The sequence below is a fragment of the Chrysochloris asiatica genome, unplaced genomic scaffold (assembly GCF_000296735.1).
Source record: "Chrysochloris asiatica unplaced genomic scaffold, ChrAsi1.0 scaffold00092, whole genome shotgun sequence".
Classification (NCBI taxonomy): Eukaryota; Metazoa; Chordata; class Mammalia; order Afrosoricida; family Chrysochloridae; genus Chrysochloris; species Chrysochloris asiatica.
Window position 1 is genome coordinate 548,519 of NW_006408610.1, and position 21,808 is coordinate 570,326.

At 45.9% G+C, this 21,808-nt stretch overlaps 1 protein-coding gene across 1 annotated transcript in view; it reads left to right on the plus strand.

The window, feature by feature from the left end:
• LOC102823983 (chromosome unknown open reading frame, human C15orf27) overlaps window positions 1–21,808 on the plus strand; it is a 187,790-nt gene that overhangs the window by 87,895 nt on the left and 78,087 nt on the right. Inside the window, exons 2-3 of the mRNA XM_006866559.1 lie at window positions 4,784–4,828; window positions 8,495–8,683. Of these exons, the coding sequence (XP_006866621.1) occupies window positions 4,784–4,828; window positions 8,495–8,683 (234 nt within the window). The remainder of the gene's footprint in view (window positions 1–4,783; window positions 4,829–8,494; window positions 8,684–21,808) is intronic.

Here is a 21,808-nt window from a genome sequence, read left to right on the forward strand (position 1 = left end):
CATGGAAATAGGGATATCATTGCTGATGTCAGATGGATCTTGGCTAAAAGCAGAGACTACCAGAAAGATGGTTACCTGTGCTTTACTGACTATGCAAAGGCCTTTAATTGTGTGAATCTTGACAAGCTATGGACAGCATTTCAAAGTATGACTATTCCAGAACACTTAATTGTGCTCATGAGGAACCTGTACATAGACCAAGAGTCAGTTCAAACAAAACATGGGAATACTAAATAGTTTAAAATTAGGAGAGGTATGTGACAGGGTTGTATTCTTTCACCATACCTATTCAACCTGTGTGCTGAGCAAATAATCCAAGAAGCTGGGTTATATGAAGAAAAAATGTGGCATCAGGATTGGAGGGAGACTCATTAACAACCTGTGATATGCAGATGATACCACCTTGCTTGCTGAAAGTGAAGAGGACTTAAAATGCTTACTGATGAAGACCATAGCCTTTGGTATGGTTTGCATCTCAATGTAAAGAAAACAAAAATCCTCATAACTGGACCATTAAACAGCATTCTTATCAATGGAGAAAAGATTGAAGTTGTCAAAGACTTTGTTTTTCTTGGACTAACCATCAACACTCATGGAAGCAGCAGCCAAGATATCAACCAACATATTGCATTACGTAAATCTGCTTGCTGCGCAAGACTTTTTTTTAAAGTGTTGAGGAGCAAAGATGTCAGCTTGAGGACTAAGGTACGCCTGACCCAAGCCACGATATTTTCAATAACCTCATATGCATGTGAAAGTTGGACAGTGAATAAGGAAGATCGTAGAAGAATTGGTGCTTTTGAGTTGTGGTATTGGAGGAGAATGTTGAAAGTACCATGGGCTGCTAAAAGAACCAATAGATCTGTGTTGGAAGAAGTGCAGCCAGAGTGCTCCTTGTAGGCCAGGATGGCCAGACTTCGTCTCTCATATTTTTGGACATATTGTCAGGAGGGACCGGTCACTGGAGAGGGTTATCATGTTTGGTCAGGTCAGAGAAAAAGAGGAAGACCCCCAGCGAGATGGGTTGGCAAAGTGGCAGCATCAGTGAACTCAAGCGTTGCAACAATTGTGAGGTTAGTCAAGGACCTGGCAATGTTTTGTTCTCTTGTGCATAGGGTCACTATGAGTCGGTACTGACTCAATGACACCTAACAATAACAACAGTGGATTAATGTGTCTAGGAAGTGATCATCAATGGTTGTTAGTATCACATAAAGGACAAGAAGACATTATGTGTCTCATGATAAAATTCATGATACCTTCTATAAAGTCTTACCAAAGCAAGATTGTGTTGTTGGTTGTGTTTTTAACCTAAATCTGATTGAAGACTCTAATAAAATGAACAGGAAATAGAGGGGACAAAAGAACATGTTTAAACACACAAAACGTATACAATCACTGTAGTCCAGACTAGGGGAGATTTGAAGGAGAAAGCCAGTGTTTCCAACAAATTGCATGGAAAAAGTGAGGTTGAGGAATTACTTATAGATTAAAAGACAGTTAAGAATTATACTGTTATTAAATCCTTTTGAGTTGTTTCCAACTCATAGCGACTCTGTATAGGGTTTCTGAAGAACAGCTGGTAAGTTTGAAACGCCGACATTGTGGTTCCGACAACTTTGCAGTCCAGTGCTTAACCACACCAGGACTCAAATTATATGAACCAATCATAATGTGTGTACCTTCTTAGGACCTTGATTCAGTAAACCCTTATTTAAAAAAACAAAACCAAAAAAACCTCAGGACAAATGTGAACAATGAATATGTGGTGTGGTGTTTGAGTCCTGGTGTTATGCTGTAGGGGAAACACTGGACTGCTAGCCTCAAGGTTGGCAGTTCAAATACACCTGCACTTAACAACATTAGGGAAGTATAGCTGATTTGGAAGTTTGGGTAGTGTTGTGGTTATATATTGTGACAGCTTCATCTTTTAGAGTAAGGAGCCCTGGTGACATGCAGTGGTTAAGCGCTGAGGGGCTAACTGAAACATCAGTGATGCAGACCCACCAGCCACTCACTCCACGGAGGAAGATGTGGTAGTCTGTTTCTGTAAAGATTCACAGCCTTGGAAACCTGGTGGGGCACTTATACTCTCAGAATCCATTCGGGGCAATGAGTTTGCTTTGCGTTTTATCTTTTAGAGCCACATTGTAACATTTACAAATCAGTGAAACATCAGTTAGGACTCATTTCAGAATAATCATGGGGTCTGGAGTGGGCAGGAATATAAAGGAAACAAGAGACTCTCCAAGAGCTGATAATTGTTGGAGTTGGGTGATGGGTAACTTTTGTTGTTGTTGTTAAGTGCTGTTTAGTGTGTTCTGACTCACAGTGACACAACAACGGAAGTACGAGAAGATGGAGAGTTCTCTAAAATTGTTTGTTGATAAGTGAAGTCAAGTCAGTTACGATTCATAGCGACCCTGTGTAGGATTTCCGTTTGAGCGGCCGCCATTGCGGTCAAGTGAATTATCCTACAGCACTACACCAGGACTCCAATGGGTAACTGTTGTTGTTGTTGTTGTTAAGTGCCGTCGAGTCAGTTCCGACCCATAGAGACCCTGTACAGGGTTTCCGAGGAGCAGCTGGTGAGCTTGAACTGTCAGCCTTGCAGTTCAAATGGCTTTGTAGTCTTGCGCATTAAACCACAGCACCACACCAGGACTCCAATGGGTAACTAGAGGTCCTTTATATTATTTTCTACAATTGTATATATTTTAAAAAAATGTTTTTTTTGCTCCAGAAATATCTGATAGGGAAATGAGAGCACTTCAAAAAAATCATGGAAAAATTAAATTGAAAAGGATAATAGAATTTTTCCACAAATTGTTTGAAGACCCCCTCATATTAAGACCCTGGTGTGGTGCTGTAGGATAAGCACTGGACTGCTAACTGCAAATTCAATTGTTCAAAGCCATCAACCACTCCTTGAAAACAGGTCGCTATGAGTTGGAACTGATTCAGCAGCACTTAATACCAACAATTTAGCGAACTCTACATTATCTCCTACTTCCATTGTTGTGAGTACAAACTTCCCCAAGGTTTCCTCAAGTTTAACTTTAATTCTCTCTTAATTTAAGAAACTCTGGTGATCCTGCAGGATAAGCACTGGATTGCTAACCATGGCCTGCAGTTCAGGCCCACCAGCCCCTCTGCAGGAGAAAGATGAGGCTTTCTGCTTCTGTAAAGATTTACAACCTTGGAAGTCTTTGAGTCTGAGTCGACTCGATGGCAGTAGGCTTGGGGTTTCGTACTTACTAGAAGTTAGAGGAGCTTTACCTCTTTGAAAATTTCCCATCCACCTTCTGATACCCTTCCCCCTAGAAGTGGCGTTTCCTTTTGCATGTCTTTTGGCCGTATTTCACTGTGTATCTCTAGTTCTCCGGCCTCCAGGACTGGGCTTTAGGATTAGAAAAGGGAGTCTTGGTTTCTGGCAGGAAAAGCAGTTTATGGTAGAATGTGACTGTCAAAAGGATCACTCCTTTGAGTAATCTCCTTAATAACGTATCCAAAATCATCCAGAATCCCATTCTGTCTTGTTTTATGTGCACCTTCAGCTGAATTGTGTTGTTTTCCACAAGACTTTTAATTTATAAACTAATAATTATGATCATGAACATATCATGAACGTTAGCAAGGATACAGTGCTTACTATGTGTCCTGCACCCCTCCAAATGTCTTACATGCATTATTTAGTTAGTTCTGTTACTATCCCCACTTTATAGATGGGAAATCTGAGGATAAAGCAGTTACATAACTTATGCAAGGTCACTGAGCTAGTAAGTGAGAGCCAGACTGATTGCAGACCTGCTCTCTTAACTACTCCGCTACGCTGCCTCCCTTACTGCGAGGTCCGATTGAGAAGAGGAAGAGTGGAAAGCCTGGAAGAAAAACAAGAAAAAGAAGCAAAATGGAGAAAGAAATAAGTGGGAAAATAGTTGAGATTTTTAAGACGATAACCATTCATGCACTCTCCTGCCAACTGAAAGGTGAACAGATTGACTCTACACAGAGAGGCATCATGGGAGAAAAGCCTGGAGGTCTGCTGTTGGATTCTTTATGGGGCACAGTTCTGCTTTGACACACATGGGGTCACCATGTGTTGGAATCGACTCAATGGCAACTGGCTTAAGAATGAAGTCTAAAGCTTCCCAGGCTTTCTGAAAGAGCTGCGGATAAAGAATCGGAAAATCTGGAGTCTAGCTTGGCTCTTCCATCACATCTGCATGACATAGAAAAATCACTCAGCCGCTCTGGACCTGTCTCCTCCTTTCTAAAAAAAAAAAGAGAGAAAAAAGTTTTATTGTTACAATTACCCTATATAAAGGTACCCTATTGCTATCCCTACATAGAATAATGATAAGACTCTCAGGAGCTCTGGTAGCATAGTGGTTACAAATTGGGCTGCGAACCTCACAGTCAGCAGTTCGAAACTACCAGCAGCTCCACGGGAGAAAGATGAGGCTTTCTGCTCCTGTAAAGATTTACAGCCTTTGAAACCCTGTACAGGGTCGCTATGGGTCGGAACCGACTCCACAGCACATAACAACAACTACAACATTCAGCATTACTTTAAAGCCAAAATGCTTTGTAGGAGAAAATTCTAAGGACTTCCATTTTTAGAGGCGCTTAAGAGGATTGTGGTTTGGCATCTGAGTGTAATAAAAAGATCTATTTGATTCCTTGTTTTCAGGGGTCCATGTTTGTGTGTGTCTTATAGATCCCACGCCTGGAAATGCTGAGGGCAGGCTTCAGGACAGCTGAGCCCCACTAGAATACCCAGGACATCTGTGGCTCTGGTTGCATCCTTCAACATGACCAACCCACAGTGAGTAGTATCACGATCCCCTCTCTGTGAATGGGGAATCAGTATATCCAAATCGAGTGTGCAAGCTGAGAGCTCTCTCCCCAGCCCTATGGAGTGGAAGGCCTCTCAGGTGGTTTGTCCTTGAGCCTTCACTGAAATGACTTGTTAAAAATCTCATTTTACTCTGAGTTTATCATTAAGGGCTTCTCATTAAAAAAAAAAAAAAAAAAATTACTTTGCTGCTGAGAATATACACAGCAAAGCATACACCAGTTCAACAGTTTCTTACATGTACCATTTGGTGGTATCGATTACGTTCCTCCAGTTGTGCAACCTTTTACAAGGACATCACATTTATTTCTATAGTTCACAAAGCAGAGGAATCCTGCAATCCAGCACTATTGCTATAAATCTCCCGTAAGACAAAGATCTTATAATGTGGGCAACCACAACACACATTTCCTTGAGCATGAAAGAGGCCACAGAAAACAGGGAAACCTTTCCAAAAGCAAACCTCAAGACTAGATTAGAAAGTGCTTTGACGGCACTTAACAGCAACAAAGGTGAATGAAAAAAATGAGAATTGCAGAGAAATTTAGAAATCATGAGAGGATGCCTCAAAGTAGGCCTTATGAAACAGTGACCATACTCCTAAGGGCGAATTGCTTTCAGTTCCCGAAACTTTTAAGATGGCCTATGAACAAACCACTTAATCTTACTGTTGGGAAACCCAAGCACTAGCAAGATGGTCACTTGTCCTGAGTTTTATAAATTGTTGGCAGAAATGACAAGATCAGAGCAGCACTGTTACGTTCCACTGTGCTGGCCTCTCTCTGGGCCTGGTTGGTCTGTCATCTGGAGCATTTGTACACCAGCTGAATCAGCTGTTTACTGGCACCATCATGCTGCATAACAAACCACCACAGAACCTCAGTGGAATACAACAATAAGTGTTTATTGTTCCCATGTCTGGAGGAGTCAGGCAGATAGCTCTGCTGATCTTGACTGGGCTTACTCTTGAATGTGGGGCTCTGCTGGCTGTCAGTTAATTTAGGGGAGACTGGGCTCTGCTCCATGTTTCTGTCATCCTTCAGTTGGTTCATCTGGGCATCTTTGAATGGTGATGTCAGAGGTGAGCACACAAGCAGAAACTCTCAAGAGCCTTTTAATGCCTCTGCTTGGGTGGTACCTGCTAGTATTCCATTGGACAAAACTAGTCACATGACTAAACTTAAATTCAAAGGATGGGAAAAGATACTTTGTTTTGACCGATAGAGCTGCAAAGTCACATAGCAAAGGCCTTTTGTCACAGGGAGGATGAAGAATGGAGCCCTTGACACATATCATCTACCACAGATCCAAGGTCAAGGTCTAGTCTCAGTAAGCAGACTAGGAACTATGGCACTTTCACGCCCACCAAGAGAATGCTTATTTCTCCACTGAGATAACCATGTGACCAGCCATCAGTAGAAAGGGAACAATATAGCAAAAAATCCAGAAGATAGAAGTTCTATGTTTCTTGGAGCCTTAGCCTGCTTGGCTCCAAGACGCTTACTCCAGCCCTCCAAGAGTACCCCAATGCTCAGAAAACTCTGCTTGTTCAGTTCAGGAGTTCATAGTTTCCTCGCATAGTCCAAAAAAATAAATAACCAATTCAACCTATCATCTGTTTTTTGGGAAACATCTGGAGGAGTTGGAATTCCCCCCATAAACACCTACACTTTTATTTCCATTGTTAAGAAACACAGAAGCCTCACATCCTGTGACTGTCCCGTCTAAAGATCTTGAGTCATTTTGTAAATGTCACACAATGATGAGTACCATTATCTGTGCTTGACAGGTAATGAAAAGCAAAGGTTTAAATGAGGGCTATGAACGAGAATTGGGACACTGAAAATTACTTGGTGAAGTCAAGTAGTTTTGGCAGTCAACCTGTGGTGTTCAAATAAAAAAGAAATCCCACTTTTCCTTCAATTATCTAGATGATTCAAGCAAAAGACAAATAGGCATATACAGCCCTCAACTTCATGAATGTGTGTTGCTGGTTAGGTTTCAGTGGTTGTTGGAAAAGAACATTTAAGAGTTTAGAGCTCCCCATCCACGTGTAGGGTCTTGTCACCCTAGAGACCCTCCCTCCTGCTTAGGGTTCTTATCTATATCAGATCATAAAGGAAGATGGAATGGTCCTCAGGGAGCATCTGTGTCACCTCCTCACATTCTCAGTGGAGAAACTGAGGTGCAAAGAGGGGCCTCACAGAAGTCAGCATTACAGCCTTGCTCAAGAGCCGAGCTGCTGATACACTTTCCAGCATCCTCAGTATGAAAACTGATCTCTCAGTATCCTGGACACTTAGCCTCAGTGTTCCCTCAAGTAGTTATTATTTACTTCTCTCCAGTCACACCGTTTTCCTTTCAAACCCTCATTATTTAGCCAGAGATACAAGAGCCACACCCTCAGCTTCTACAAGAGGCGATGGGATCCAAGAAGAAACAAAGATGGCGCCCCTGGAAAGTTAAACCAAGACAATCTAGCCCAGCATCTCTTAGCAGGACTGCTGTTGGTGTTTGGGCAGGACAGTTCTTGCTTGTTGGACACATTGTTGGATATGTCAGTAGTGACTTTCTCCTTCCTTCCTCATGGTTATTGTGGGAACCAAAAAATGCTCCACAATTTGCCACATAGTTAATTTGGCACAAATAGGTAAGCCCTCAGCTATTCCCTGAAAGGTTGGCTGTTCAAGCCCACCCTCTCAGAGACACCTCGGAAGAAAGGCTTGGTGAACGTCCATGAAATCCTGTGGAGCAATTCTGCTCTGCAACCCATGGAATCACCAGGAGTTAAAATAGATTTAACAGCAACTGGTTTGTCTTTTGGTTTTGTTTCTGGGTTTGGGAGGTGATACTGCCCCTGTTTGAGAAACTGGAATGCCACCAGAGTTGTCAGGGATTGGGGGTCCCCTGAGGAAGTCTGATAGGAGGAGACTCACAGTCACTCAGACATTTGACCAAGTGACTCCCACTTCTTACTCCCAACCTTAAACAGGCAGATATAGTGGGGCCAGTATAGATGGGGAAGGGTGACAATCAAGGACAGCTGATTGCGGACAAACCTGTCTACATTCCCCAAGGCTTCCCAAAGTTTCCAGGAAGGCTCCCCAAAGGCGTACCAACCGTATACCTTTCAGTTGTGAACAAACACCTCTTTCCTCTACCACTGGATACATGGTTGAAACTTTGGAAAAAAACCTTGACAAGGAAAACCAGGAAGCCATTCTTTAATAAAAACCTTGTAGAGCTGATGAACTTGTCTGTAAACCTTCACACAATTCACAATAAAAAGTTAATATATATATGTCGATTTGCCTGAAAACTAAAACCATGGCCTTCCTGGCTGGCAGTGTTACTATCTGGGTGTTTACCTTCCCTGAAAAAGCTCATATTTTCAGATCAGAGCAATTCCTCTTGCCATTCTTCCACTTTTCCCTAAAAGGTGAGGCGATGGGACTGGTTAGAGACTCGATTCAATCCCTGGGGTGACCAGCAAGGGTGAATGGCAGCCTCACACTTCACCAGCTCTCCACTTGGACAGCATAGATTCTAGCACATGCTCCCTCTTCCCCATGGGGACTGGAAAAATGATTATGTTCTTGGGGATGACTCTTCCCTGTTGTCCTCCTCCCCCCTCAGGCCTGCCATAGAAGGAGGAATTTCTGAAGTTGAAATCATCTCCCAACAAGTAGACGAAGAGACCAAGAGCCTTGCCCATGTGCAGCTGGGCAACTTTGCCTATCGGGACCTGCCCCTGGCTGCTGTGGACCTCTCCACAGAGGGCTCACAGCTCCTGTCAAACCTGGACGAAGATTACCAAAGAGAAGGGTAGGTGCTAGAACCCTTGAGCTAGCAAAGATGTCTCTTGCATAAGATGCCTGTGTTTCCATGGGTACCTCCCTCGAAGCAGCAGAGATTAGAGATGCTCACGAGGAAGAGACCAGAAGTTCACGTCAGTCCACAGAGGTCCTTTCTCTCCTCAGACATTATTTCCTCTGGAAAAAGGCTTTGGGCACAGACAATACCTGTCGCTGCTAGACAGCCTCCTTTGTGACATTTACTTGGAACTCAGAGAATCATAGAATTTATTTTAGGACTGAAGTGCACCTTAATGGTCCATGCAACAGGAGACCCACAGGGATTAGGGACTTGCTCAAGGTCACAGAGTCCAAAAGTGATTGATTTGGACTGTACTTTCCCTTTATCAAAAGGAGCTCTGGTAGCACTGTGGTTTAGGCATTGGGCTGCTAACCGCAAGGTCAGCGTTTCAAGTCCACCAGCTGCTCCAAGGGATAAAGATGAGCCTGTCAGCACTCATAAAGATTTGCAGCTGGGAAACCCTGTATAGGGTTGGGATGAGTTGGGAACCCTTCCGTGGCAGTAGGCTTGATTTTTGTTTGTTGTTGTTGTTGTTTTGATTTACCCTTTATCAAACTAATTCTCACCAGGGAAAAGACTGATAAGAGAACACTCAGGACACAGTTAACATGCTAACTATGTAAGGGAACCTAGCTGTCATATTTGCAGATGCAAACTCCTCTCTTCTCAGGGAGGTGGTGCAGTGATTAAGCCCTGGGCTGCTGACTGAACGTTGGACAATTCAAACCCAGGTACTCCTCAGGAGAAAGATGTGACATCTGCTTCTGTAAAGATTTACAAGCCTTGGTAACCCTAGGGGACAGTTCTCCTCTGTCCAATAGAGTCACTAAGAGAGCCAACTCGGTGGCCACGAGTCTTTCCAGGGAGAATACCTGGGTTACGCTTTCACGTTGATCTTCCTCTTATGTAACAAAGTAGAAGTAGGATTTCCTGGTGTGGCACTATAGGATAAGCACTGGACTGCCAATCGCAAGGTTGGTGATTCAAACCACCAGCTGCTCCTCAGAAATCCTATGAGTTGGCATCAACTTTATGGCAATGGGTTGGGGTTTTCTTGCAGAGCCACTGGGTGGATTCAAACCTCCAACCTTTTGGGTTGCAGCCAAGTGCTTAACCATTGCATCACCACATGGCTCTTTCACATGGGCTCTGTTGTTGTTGTTAAGTGTCTTCGAGTCGATTCTGACCCATAGCGACCCTGTATAAGGTTTCCAAGGAGCCGCTGGTGAGCTTGAACCACTGACCTTGCAGTTCCAACGACTTTGCAGCCTGGCGCATTAGCCCACAGTGCCACATCAGGACTTCCACATGGGCTCTGTGGGTCCCAATTTAAACGAGTGGCCCTGGCCTCCTCCTCCTTAGCTTGTGAATCAGATTGGATGACTTTGTTTCCCAAGTAGCTTCTCACTAGCATGGTGTGTCTTACAAACACTAGCATGGTGTGTCTCACTAGCATGGTGTGTCCACAAATTGCACTGAAGGATAATTGCAGGGTGTTATGGGAGCCCTTGGGTATTCCAGTGGTTAAGTAGGTCTACTGCTAGTCAAAAGGTTGGTAGTTTGAACCCATCCAGAAGCAACTTGCAATACAGGTCTGGCCATCTGCTTCCAAAGGTCAGAGCCTTGAATACCCTATGGGGCTCAGTTCTGCTCTGCCACATGGGGTGATCATGCGTTGAAGCAGATTCCACAGCAAGAATAGGCTCACAAGTTTGTCACCCTCTCTGAAGGCCAGGGGAGGACAGAAATGAGTCATTGGGTTACAGACTGGACAGCCTCAAGCTCCCACCAGAGCTTCCTCCAGCCCCAGCTCAACTCTTAGACAGTGACCTTAAAGCACTGACAAGGATCTTAGAGGTCAGTTCTGGGCCGCTCTCCTTGCTTCTTGTTAAGCACCATTGAGTCAGATCTGACTCATAGTGACCCTGTACAGAGTGTCTGAGGAGCAACCGGTGAGTTTGAACTGCCAACCTTGTGATTCAAACCACCCTGAGGTCTAGTGCTTATCCTACAGCGCCACAGATATTTTGGAACAGGCTGACTGCTGTGGGTTGACGGGAATTTTGGAAGCAAGTGAAAAGCCTTAACTGGAGCGAAATTTGCAGAGCTTGGATTCTCCGTGCTACTTTAGTTTCTTGAAGGGGCTCCCTCTGCTTCCCAAGATAGTTACCTAATAATTATGAAGCCATACACCTTTTTTTTTTTTTCTTTCAAAAACTGCACCCCAGTGGCTTTCTCTGAAACCATAATTCCCTCTCAGTATTGTGCATACGGTCAGCATGACATTGTAAAAGAAGATAGGAAAGCAGGTAGGAGACAGTGCTAAGGGATCCCGGTTAGTTGTAGTACTGGCTTCAATGTCTCCTCTGACTTGAAGGCTGGGCTGTCTGAAACCCCTAACCTAGGGCCAACTTCATGGGTGTGAGACCTGTGCAGCTGCACAAGGCTTCACGCCTAGAAGGGCCCTATGCTTGGGTTAATTAATGCTCTGCTGTCGCTGAAATTCTTTAACTAGGAGCTCCACAAATTGCACTACCAGCACCCAGTCAGTCACTGTGTCAGTGCCCTCTGGTGGTGAAGAGCAGCAGTGCAGCCTCCTGGCGTGCCCCAGCAGTTCCCAATGACTCCTTTTCCGCCCAGGCCCAAACCAGTGTTAGCCCCTTTCCATGTTTGCAGTCAAGACAGGTATGAAGAAAAGTGTGAAAGCCCTCCAGAATCCCAGTTCAGGGCAGTGCCCACCTCTGCTGTGGGTGTGCCAGGCTGTGGGGGTACCCAGCTCCAAGTGTGCACCTTGGAGAGTGGGAGGGTGTATCACCCTACAGCTGGAAGCTGAGGGGGTCCCACTTTTCATTCAGTTTACTTCTGAAGTGGGTCTCTGCATGATTTCCTCTGATCAGCTAAAATACAAATGAAGTGCCCCCAAGGCAGAGAGGCTCTTGATTTGATTTGAATCTCCAGGTGTGGCCTGCAAAGCTGCCCCGCCTGTTGGGTAAATGAGAAGCCAAGCCAGGAAGGAATTTGCCTCCCTGTTGGAGCTCTCAGGCAGGTAGGGGTCCAATTGGCAGCCAGAGGGCTTCCTGGAGGAAGGAAGCTAAGGCCCAGGACAGGAGCCAGGGAAAACAAGGGAAGCAAAAACACTGTACAGAAGTGGGGGGGAACTAGGCTTTTTGGCTCCTGCTGCATTTTCTGGGATTTTCCCCAAATTTCCAAGCCGGCCCTCTTCTGAAGCCATGCAAGACAACTACAGTTGTACCAGGTCTTCAGAAAATTTTGGGTTAATTCAATCTAAAATGCCTGTTCCTTGTATTTGTTGTTGTTAAGTGTCAAAGAATAGGTTCCAACTCATAGTGACTCTCTGTAGGGTTTCCAAGGAGCGGCTGGTAGGTTTGAACCAACTCTTATGGCACTTAACAACACCACTGCCAGGAGGGGAGCCCTGGTGGTATTATGGATTAGTCATTGGCCGGCTAATCTGAACGTCAGCAGTTCAAGTCCACCATTCACTCTGTTGGAGTAAAACGAGGCTGTCTGTTTCCATAAAGCTTATAGGCTCAGAAGCCCAGGAGCATTTCTGTTCTACCCTGTGGGGTCGCCCTGAGTCAGATGGCAGTGGGTTTGGTTTGGGTAAATACTTCTTGTTTTGCATGTGCATGGTTCAGTCTCATAGCAACCCTGAATAGGATTTCTGCAGCTGTATATCTTTATGGGAGCAGAAAACCTCATCTTTCTCCTGCAGGTGGACTTGAACTGCTGACCTTGTGGCTCGCAGCCCAACATATAACCCACTACATCACCAGAGCTCCAATGGTATATCTTATGTTTAGTGCCACCAAGTTGGTTCCGAGCCAGAGCAACCCTGTACAGGGTTTCCAAGGAGCAGCTGGTAAGCTTGAACCACTGACCTTATGGTTCAAACCAACTTTGCAGTCCAGTGCATTAACCCATAGTGCCACACCAGGTCTCCTATGATATATACTCTGGGGGTTCAAAAAACCCATGGAAAAATGGAATGAAAGGATCTTGGTATTTTCTCCTGAACTTTTTGAAACTCCCATGTACTTAGGAGTGAATCTTTTCTGTAGGAAATGATGCAGGGTCCTCAGCAAGAAGGTACCCAGGCTTTTGTGGCCCCGGTGATCCAATTGCTCCTGCCATCCACTCCTCGTAAGCACAGTGATATTTAGAACTTGCAGAGACCTTAGGAAAACCGTCTGTTCTAAATATTCTATTAGGACAGCAGGGTTCCCAGAGTAGAAGGAACTTGTTCAAGGTCACACAGGAATGGAGACAAGAGTAAAGCCTGGTCTCCTGTCTCCTGATTCAGGCTGTACCCCTTGCTCCCATTTGTCCTCTCTCTTAGATTGTAGTTGTGGTTAATGTACACCCATGGTACCACCACTAGGTACACTGTCTAATTCCTTGAATTTTTTGGTGTTTTTAAGCCTAGGAAAGCCTTGTGATAAGTGAGAAGACACTTTAACACAGGGTAAACCCTGAGGCACAGGTGGAAGAAGAGCCCATCTTGGTCAAGCTTCTTGGCTTTCTAAGAGTCCTGTCCTGATATCCCTGCTTTGCAGAGTTCTAAACTATCTACCCTCTTCCCTTCCACACTCAGGGGGAAAAGCGGACAGCTGTGTACATTGGCGCTTCCCAGCATCAAGGACTCCAGCCTCAATTTAGTTTTCAGTTTTGCCTCCTGGTGCCCCCTAGAGTACTGGTCAACTTTCACTCCCAGTCTCCACATTTCCATTTCAGACCACTTCCATCTTCCTCTCTTGTTTCCTTCAAAAAGTAGAAACAGTTATGGGTGGGCTGTACAGCATGCCTCAGCCCCTCCTTTGCTCCTTTCTGGGGCACATCCATCCTGTCTCCTGAGCTTGAATTCTCTCCCCTCCCACTTAGCTCCATCAATTACATCCTCACCCTGTATTATCACCTGGCGTGTCCTTCTCAACTCCATGTCCCGTTAGCTACCACCATCTCCGTCTTCCTTTCAGCAGTCAGACTTTTTGCAAGCTTCGTCTACACATGCCACCCCCGTTCATTTCTCAGTCTACACAGTCTAGCCGCAGCTTTATCTCCACTGTGGAAACTGCTCTCCTGAAGGCCATGGAGACCTCCTGGTTGCTAGGGTGCTGGTATGGACCTCTGTTCGGCATTTGAAACAATCAACCACTCCCTCTCTCTCTTGAAACATTCTTCTTGCATCTGCCACTCTCCCACATTTTCCTGATTTTCTTCCTCCCTTCCACCTGCTCGGCTAACTAGGCTAGGTTTTAAAAAATGACTCTTCCTCTTTTGTTCCTTAAAGGTCCGGGTTCTTCATTTTCTGCCTTTGACCATTTTCTGACTTCTGACTCTACACGGTATCATTCTTTCCACCCTCCTTCTGCTTTAAACTTTGAAGGCTATGTTCCCTTTCCCCGATTTCATGAACACCTGCCTCGTAGCCAGCTGCTTTCTAGATGTTTCTAGGGATCCAAACACATCTCACAATCACACATCCCTGTGGAGTTCTCTCTTCTTCCTGCCTCTGAGGTGGCTGAAATTTTGAGAGGAGAGGTGTTTCTGACTCCATCCAAATCACTGTGAAAAATTGCCTTCTCTGTGATGGTGCTCCGATCCGTTTGCAAGCTCAGCCTGCCCATCCCAGACTTCCAACCATCTCAAACTCACCAGGCCCCAAACAGGACTATCTTTAACCAAAATGCGTTTTCTATTGTCCCTGCCAGTGGAATCTCATGTCATCTGACCTCTCCAACTCGTGGTTACAAACTGAGTCACACATTGGTGGTTTAGTGGTTGAATCCTAGACTTCCAAGTGGGCGTCCCCAGTTCGATTCACCTTGCCTGTCTATTGGTGGAGGCTTGTGTGTTGCTATGATGTTGACCAAGTTCCAGTGGAGCTTCTAGACTATGTCACACTAAGAAAAAGGGTTTGGCTAGCTATTTCTGGAAATCAGCCAACGAAACCCTATGGATCACAATGAGCCAATGCACAGTCAATCCAGGCAATGGCCCAGGACTGGGCAACATCATGTCCTGTTGTGTCTGGGATCATCATGATGAGTAAGAGTGGGCATCAGTCCACAGCAGCTAACGATGACCATGGCCCTAAGCCTCCTTTCTGCCTTGATAGAAACCAGGGGTGTCCAATACGTCCCAAAGGAAAGGCAGTCAGTCAGTCCAGTCACCACTGGACTTTGTGTCCTTCCTCCTCTCTCTGGCTCTACCTTTGCCACATCTACGACCTATGAAGTGGCCACTACCAGTGGTGGCCATTGTGAGAATACTAGTGTCTAGTCTAGCTTCTTTGGTGTCCACAAGTCCTTGGGGTACGCAGTCATAGCTGAATTCCATACAAGCTAGGGAAGACAAATCCCCACTCAACCTCTGTACCGCACTATTGATGGCCCCAGAAGTGGCTTTGCTTCTGGCCAGCACTCCAGTCCTAATGGCTCTGGGCTTGACCTATGCACCCTAGGCTCAGATAGATCCAGTGGCTGCACTAGACATCATGCCAACTGTGTCACCTTCCTGTCTCTCCCAGCCTTTGTCCTCCCCATCCAAGTACCTCCAGCTTCCTACAGTGATGAAGCAAAAGTCTCCATGCCTTTTCACATATGTGGACGGACACTCAGGGGAGAAGGGAGAAGGGAAACGAAAAGTGTCTGAGCCCAACTGAACCACCACATCGTCAGTATACTGATGCCCCCTCTACATCAGTGATCTGAGAGACCAGCTCAATTCTTTCTCTCTTGTCCCTCATGTTCCGTTCTCTAAGTCCTGTAAATTCTGCACCATTCTTCTCCCAAACTAACTATCAATTGGTAACTATCAACAAGGTGCTATGGACAGTATTTGGCAGAAAACCCATCTCAACCTCACACAATGAGAACTCTCATTGGCCCATGGAACGTAGAGTCCATGAAGAGTTCGGGCGGCTTCAGCATTGACCCAGAGACTCAACAGTGCCAGTAAGGACCAGACTCTTGTCATCTTCACTCTGCTTTCAACCATGGTGACATCATTCTACCATTTCCCCTCACAGCTGTGAGGTCTGCCTGTGGTAGTCAGCCAATATCCTTCCTCATTCAGATCTGAGGAGAGAGAATGGCTGCCCATTAGTCTCTTTGTTAAAAGAAAGGGAGAGCTTTCCAAAAACCTTCAGAAGTTCTTTCTTTATGTCTCATTGGCTGGAATTGGTCACATGGCAAGGGCTACGGGAAAGCCCATAATCCACTCAGGCCCAACTATTGAACAGTATCATTTCCCCAAACACATTGCTGTTGCCCACTGGACAGGATTGGGATGGGTATTGGAGAACCAACCACCCAACACCCAGTGTGCACCACATTCTTTGGGAGAACCAAGTCTCCATTTATATATAACCTTCAGTCAAAAATTAAATCTTTATTTCCTTCAGCCTTTTTAGTCATTCTTTGACTTGGAAAAGACCAAGGAACAGATCTGTCATCTTAGAATATTTCTTCAGTAGCTCATGATTGTGAGTCCCTCTCTTCAATGAAGACTGGCCTCTGTCCGTAGTTCATATGGACAACGCTGGGGGCTTTGTGCTTTCATGTAACCACAACCCTTTCTGCCTCATTCTCATTCTTTGGCATTGGACATCACCCCACCCAGTGAGGGAAGAGTGAGGTACGAAACCGCTTCTCAGTGAACAAACCATCCACCTCTGGAAGAGAGGCATGGCGTTTGTAGAAGGCTATGTAGTTTGTACATCTGTATGGTACAGACATCCATGGTACAAATAAATGCTTAATGCACTTGACTTCTAATTGAAAGGTTGGAGGTTCAAATCCACCAGGAGATGGAACAAAGGCCTGACAGCCATTGAAAATCCTTGGGAGCATTATTCTACTCTGACACACATGGGGTCACCAGGGGATCAGAGTCAGCTGGACGACAATCGGTAGCTCGTCATAACTCATGGCATAGACTGGAAGGAATACCTTGTCTTCATTAGCTACAGAACAGTGACAGCCTGTTGGTTCACAGAGACTGAAATAGACAAAGGAGCCCTTGGGGAATACAATCAGTTAAGTGTTTAATTATAAACAAAAGGTGGGCAGTTCAAACCCACCTAGAGTTGCTTCAGAAGAAGGCTGGTGATCTGCTTTTGACATCTTAGGGGGTACAGGTATCCTCTGCACACATGGGGTCACCGTGAATCAGACTTGATGGCAAATTGTGGGTGTTTTGTTGTTGGGTTTTTTTTGGGGGAGGCCATGGGTGATGTTGGATAAGGGGCCATAAGAAAGGATTTAGAGAAGCCCAGAGTCTCTGCCCTAGAGAGACTTGAAGCCCAGTAAGCTAGATAACAGTGCCAGCGTGTATATTGTGGAAGGTGACACAAAGTACTTTGTAGATGAGACCCTTTGGTCACACAAGGATAATGTTCCCCTTTTTAGTGAAACAGAGAGTCATGGGAGAGCAAGGAAGACACTGTCAGAAATACAAATAAAGTAAGAAATGAAAGATAGCATTCAGTATTTGGTAAGGTAATTATTTCTATTTTCAGCATCTATGAGCTCCAACAGAAGAGGTCAGGGCCAGCCTGCTAAAGAGGAGAAACTTGGAGGAAGGCTGGGTCTCCGGCAGACAGGGACGCTATTACTTGGAGATGAGGCTGATGGCATGTTTGCTGGAATTTCACTGTCAGGGGAAGAAAACCATGAAGGCACAGGGATATATATATATATATATATATTTTTTTTTTTTTGAGATGTCAGGCTGGGGACAAAAAGCATCCAATATAGCAGCATTGTTAAGAAAGGACAAAAATAATTTTAGTTGTGGCAGCAAAGAAAGGCTTGGGGCACAGAGAAGGGAGGGAAAGTGGCTAGTGAGCCGTAGCCCAAATACTCTTGTCTCTACCGGTGTCATCTAGCTCAAGAACCAGCTCCTCTGGAAAGCTTTCTGCCCCCTGCCTCCTGCCCCACTCCAGGTTAGGGTTCTGCCAATCCTCACCAACACGGCTCTACTTGTTTGTTTAGAGTCTGTCCCCAGCACTGGGTCAGGTGCTCCCCCAGGCAGACACCAGATCCAGGAACAGAAGTGTTGAATGAATGAGTGAATGGGGAGGCCCGTGGGTTCAAACCTAGCAGCTGCTCCATAAGAGGAATCTGAGTCTGCTAATTCCATCAAGATGTACAGTCTGGGAAACCCTCTCTGGGGTCACCATGAGTAGGAATTGACTTAGTGGCACTGGGTGTTTGGGTTTGTGTGAAGATAAGGGTACAAAGAGAAGATGAGGACAGTGATGTTTCAGTGGTAGACTTCCTGTCTTCCATGTGAGAGACCCTGGTTCGATTCCAGGCCAATGTACCTTATGCACAGCCACCATTCCACCTGTCTGCCAGTGAAGGCTTTCGTGTTATAATGCCGAACAGGCTTCATCAGCACCGCCAGACTGAGACAGACTAGGAAGAAAGGTCTGGCAGTCTACTTCGAAAAATCACAGTGAAAACCCTAGAGATCGTAAGGTTGGGGCAGGAGCTGACCACAATTTTGTTCTATTGTGCACGGTGTCACCATGCATCAGGGGCCAAGGTTATGGCAGCTGACAACAATGAGAGGGATAGACCATGTCCACTGGGGAGACTTGAGGACTGGACCCCAGACCTGTGTGGACTTGGAGAGCCCCAAGACTCGGGCCAGGCTTATCATGCCTCAAAATTCAAATGCATGCCCTGTGGCTGGCTCATCCTTGAATATCCCTGCTAAGTTTACAGTCTCACCACAAAGTCATCAGGAAAGAAGGTAATTGGGTTTTCCTCTAGAACAAACCGAGTTCACGTAGTACAATTTTAGGTCCTTCTTGAATTCAGCGTTCAAAGGCAGATTCATCCAGATTCTAGCCTTGAAAAGACAAAATCTAAACGTTCTGCCTCACATGATTGTAGTTTCTTGCCTCGTTTTTCCTCCAAGGGAAAAGAGAAGGGTGCTTCATTAGTCTACTTCTATAATAAAGCAGTGTTCCTTCCTCTGCTGTGCCAGCTGCCCCAGGACCCCAAGCTGACTGACAACTACTGCCTCCTTTTATGCTTGGTAAGCTCAGAGTGCTTAATGCCCCTCACAAAACAAACAGGAAATAAAGATTTAACTTCTTGGTAACCACCAACTAGTATTTTTCCCAGAGTCCTGGAGTCTCTTAGATACTTTCATTGATTAAGAAAACAATTCTGATACATTGCTATTAAATTAGCACGTAATGAGCCTCTATAGGCAGCTGGTGGGGTTGAACCACTAACTAACCTTGTGAATTGTAGTCCAGTGCTTATCCCATAGCACCACACCAGGAATTCTTATTTCTTAGTAAAATATCCACCTGTTACACGTCTCACCTTCCACCATGGGTCCCCCACCTACTGTATTACAGGATCTATGATCCCTGGCGGTCACTAGGTGGCAGCAGAGCGCCTCTGACCACCTGTGGGGAATGGATGGTGCTAAGAAGGAGTCCTGGTGTGAAAGAAGACTTTAAATCAAGGCCAGAGCCCCCAGGAGAAAGTGAGCCGGATTTATGTCATGTAGGACTTCTGGTGTGGCGCTGTAGGGTCAGCACTGGACGACAAAGCATAAGGTCAGTAGTTCAAACCCACCAGCTGCTTCTCAGAAACCCTATACGGGCTCGCTATGATCAGAATCGACTCAAAGGCACTTAACAACAGGGGTAGGATGGGGAGGGGGGTTCTCAGACATCTTTGGCAAACGGAAGAAGAGGGAGTATGGCAGACCCAGAATTTGCCCAATTAGATTACTCTCAGAACCCAGAGAGAGCTGGAGAGGGCCCATGAAAATTATAGCCAATAGGTAGGAGACTGTCCTCGGGGCAGCCCTAGCTTCCAACCCCTCAAGGAGCTCTTGGTGTTGAGTCGATTCAGACCCATAGCGACCCTGTATGAGGTTCCCAAGGAGCAGCTGGGGAGCTTGAACCACCAACTGCAGTTCAAACGACTTTGCAGTCTGATGCATTAGCCCACAGCGCTACACCAGGACCCCCTCAAGGAGCTGTTGTTGTTGTTATTGTTGTTGTAAGGTGCCATCGAGTCAGAACCGACTCATAGCGACCCCATGCACAGCAGAATGAAACAATGTCCGATCCTGGGCCAACCTCACTACTGCTGCCACACTTGACGCCATCAATGATGCCACCTGGCTGATCCATCGCGTTGGGGGTCTTCCTCTTTTTCTCTGACCCTCCATCTTACCCAGCATGACATCCTTCTCCAGTGACTGTTCCCTCCTGACAATATGTCCAAAGTATGAGAGACGAAGCTTAGCCATCCTGGCCTCCAAGGAGCACTCTGGCTGCACTTCTTACAAAACAGATCTATTGGTTCTTTTGGCAGTCCATGGCACTTTCAGTATTCTCCTCCAACATCACAACTCAAAGGCATCAATTCTTCTACGGTCTTCCTTATTCACTGTCCAGCTTTCGCATCCATATGAGGTTATTGAAAATACTATGGCTTGGGTCAGGCGCACCTTAGTCCTCAAGCTGACATCTCTGCTCTTCAATACTTTAAAAAGTTCCTGTGCAGCTGCCCACCAAGCCCAGCACAAAGGAGATTCCCAGACTGACCAAATCCCAGAACTGAGGACACTCGAGGCTGGATGGAACTTTACTTCTACCCCGAGTCAGGATTGAACTTCTCACTCCCTGACCACATCCTACCCATGAGGCAGCCTTTCAGAGATCTGGGGGGAATGCCCAGAGTTCTCCCACGTAGGACCAGCCAGCCCAAGGTGTTTGTCAGTCGCTCTGTCCCCGCGGAGGGGGGGATTTGTGGATCCCCAAGTGGGGTTTGAACTCCTACCTCTTAGCCTTGAGCTATTGCCACCAGACCCTGCTGTTTTCCCCAGAGTTGACAACTTGCAGATGCAAGAAATCTGAGATTCTGGGACAAGTAAATGTCAGACTTGGTGACCCCAGCTGCTCCCAGCCCTCCTCCCTCCCTCTTCCCCAAGGCGATAGGGGTTAACCTTTAGCTCTGATTACAGAATTGAAGCTGCCTGTATGGAAAATTCAATTTATTTAGTTCCCCAAAGGGCTGGGAGACTCACCTCTCACCTCCACCCTGAGAGTTCCTATTACATGGAGCGCATTGAAGTACTCAGATTTATGGATCGGTGTCTGCAGCTGTGGTTGACTTCTTGGAGTGGGGTACCAGGAGCAAAGGGGGAGCTTGGGAGAGGGCGAAAGCCCTGCTACCCATTTCTGATATTTAATTAAAGAATGCCCCTTTGGGTGTTGGAATGAGTCTTTGGGCAACACAAACAGTCAGACACTAGACTACTAAAGGCAGTTGGAAAAACCACCCAGAGATGCCTTGGGAGAAAAGCTGGCAATGTGCTTCAGAAAGGTCACGGCCATGGAAACCCTGTGGAACACAGTTCTACTGTGAAACACAACACGTAGACCCACGATGAGTCGGAAGGGGCTCTATGGCAATCCTTTCTGTATTTTGGTGGTGTGGTGGAGTTGGACTGATGGTTGTGTGTCTCTTTGGAGAAGTCCTACGTGTGTGAGCTCATCTCTCTCATTTGAGGTCTGCTTTTTCCCTCTGTTTTGCTTTTCAGAGTTGTCTAGGACTAGGAGCTCATTGCACGAGGGTGAGGACTCATGTCCAGCACCCAATACAGTGCCTAGCATTTGGGTTAGTAATAACTGTGTGGAATCCCTGGGTGGTGGTGCTTGTTGAATGTCTTTGAGTCGGTTCCAACTCATAACGACCCTACGCCCAACAGAACTAAGCATTGCCTGGCCCTGTAGCATCCTCACAATTGTTCCGTTTCAACCCACTGTTACCACTACCATGCCAGTTTATCCTCTTGGCAGTCTTCCTCATTTTCACCAAGTCTCTACCAACCATGATGCCTGGGACTGACCCCTCCTGATAACATGTCTGAAGTCTCGCCATCCTGCCTTCTAAGAAGCATTCTGGCTATACTTCCAGCACAGAGGAGGGTCCGTGAAAAAGAGAAAGACCCCCAACAAAATGGATTGGCGCGATGACCGCAGCAGTGGACTCAGTGTAGTAACGATTG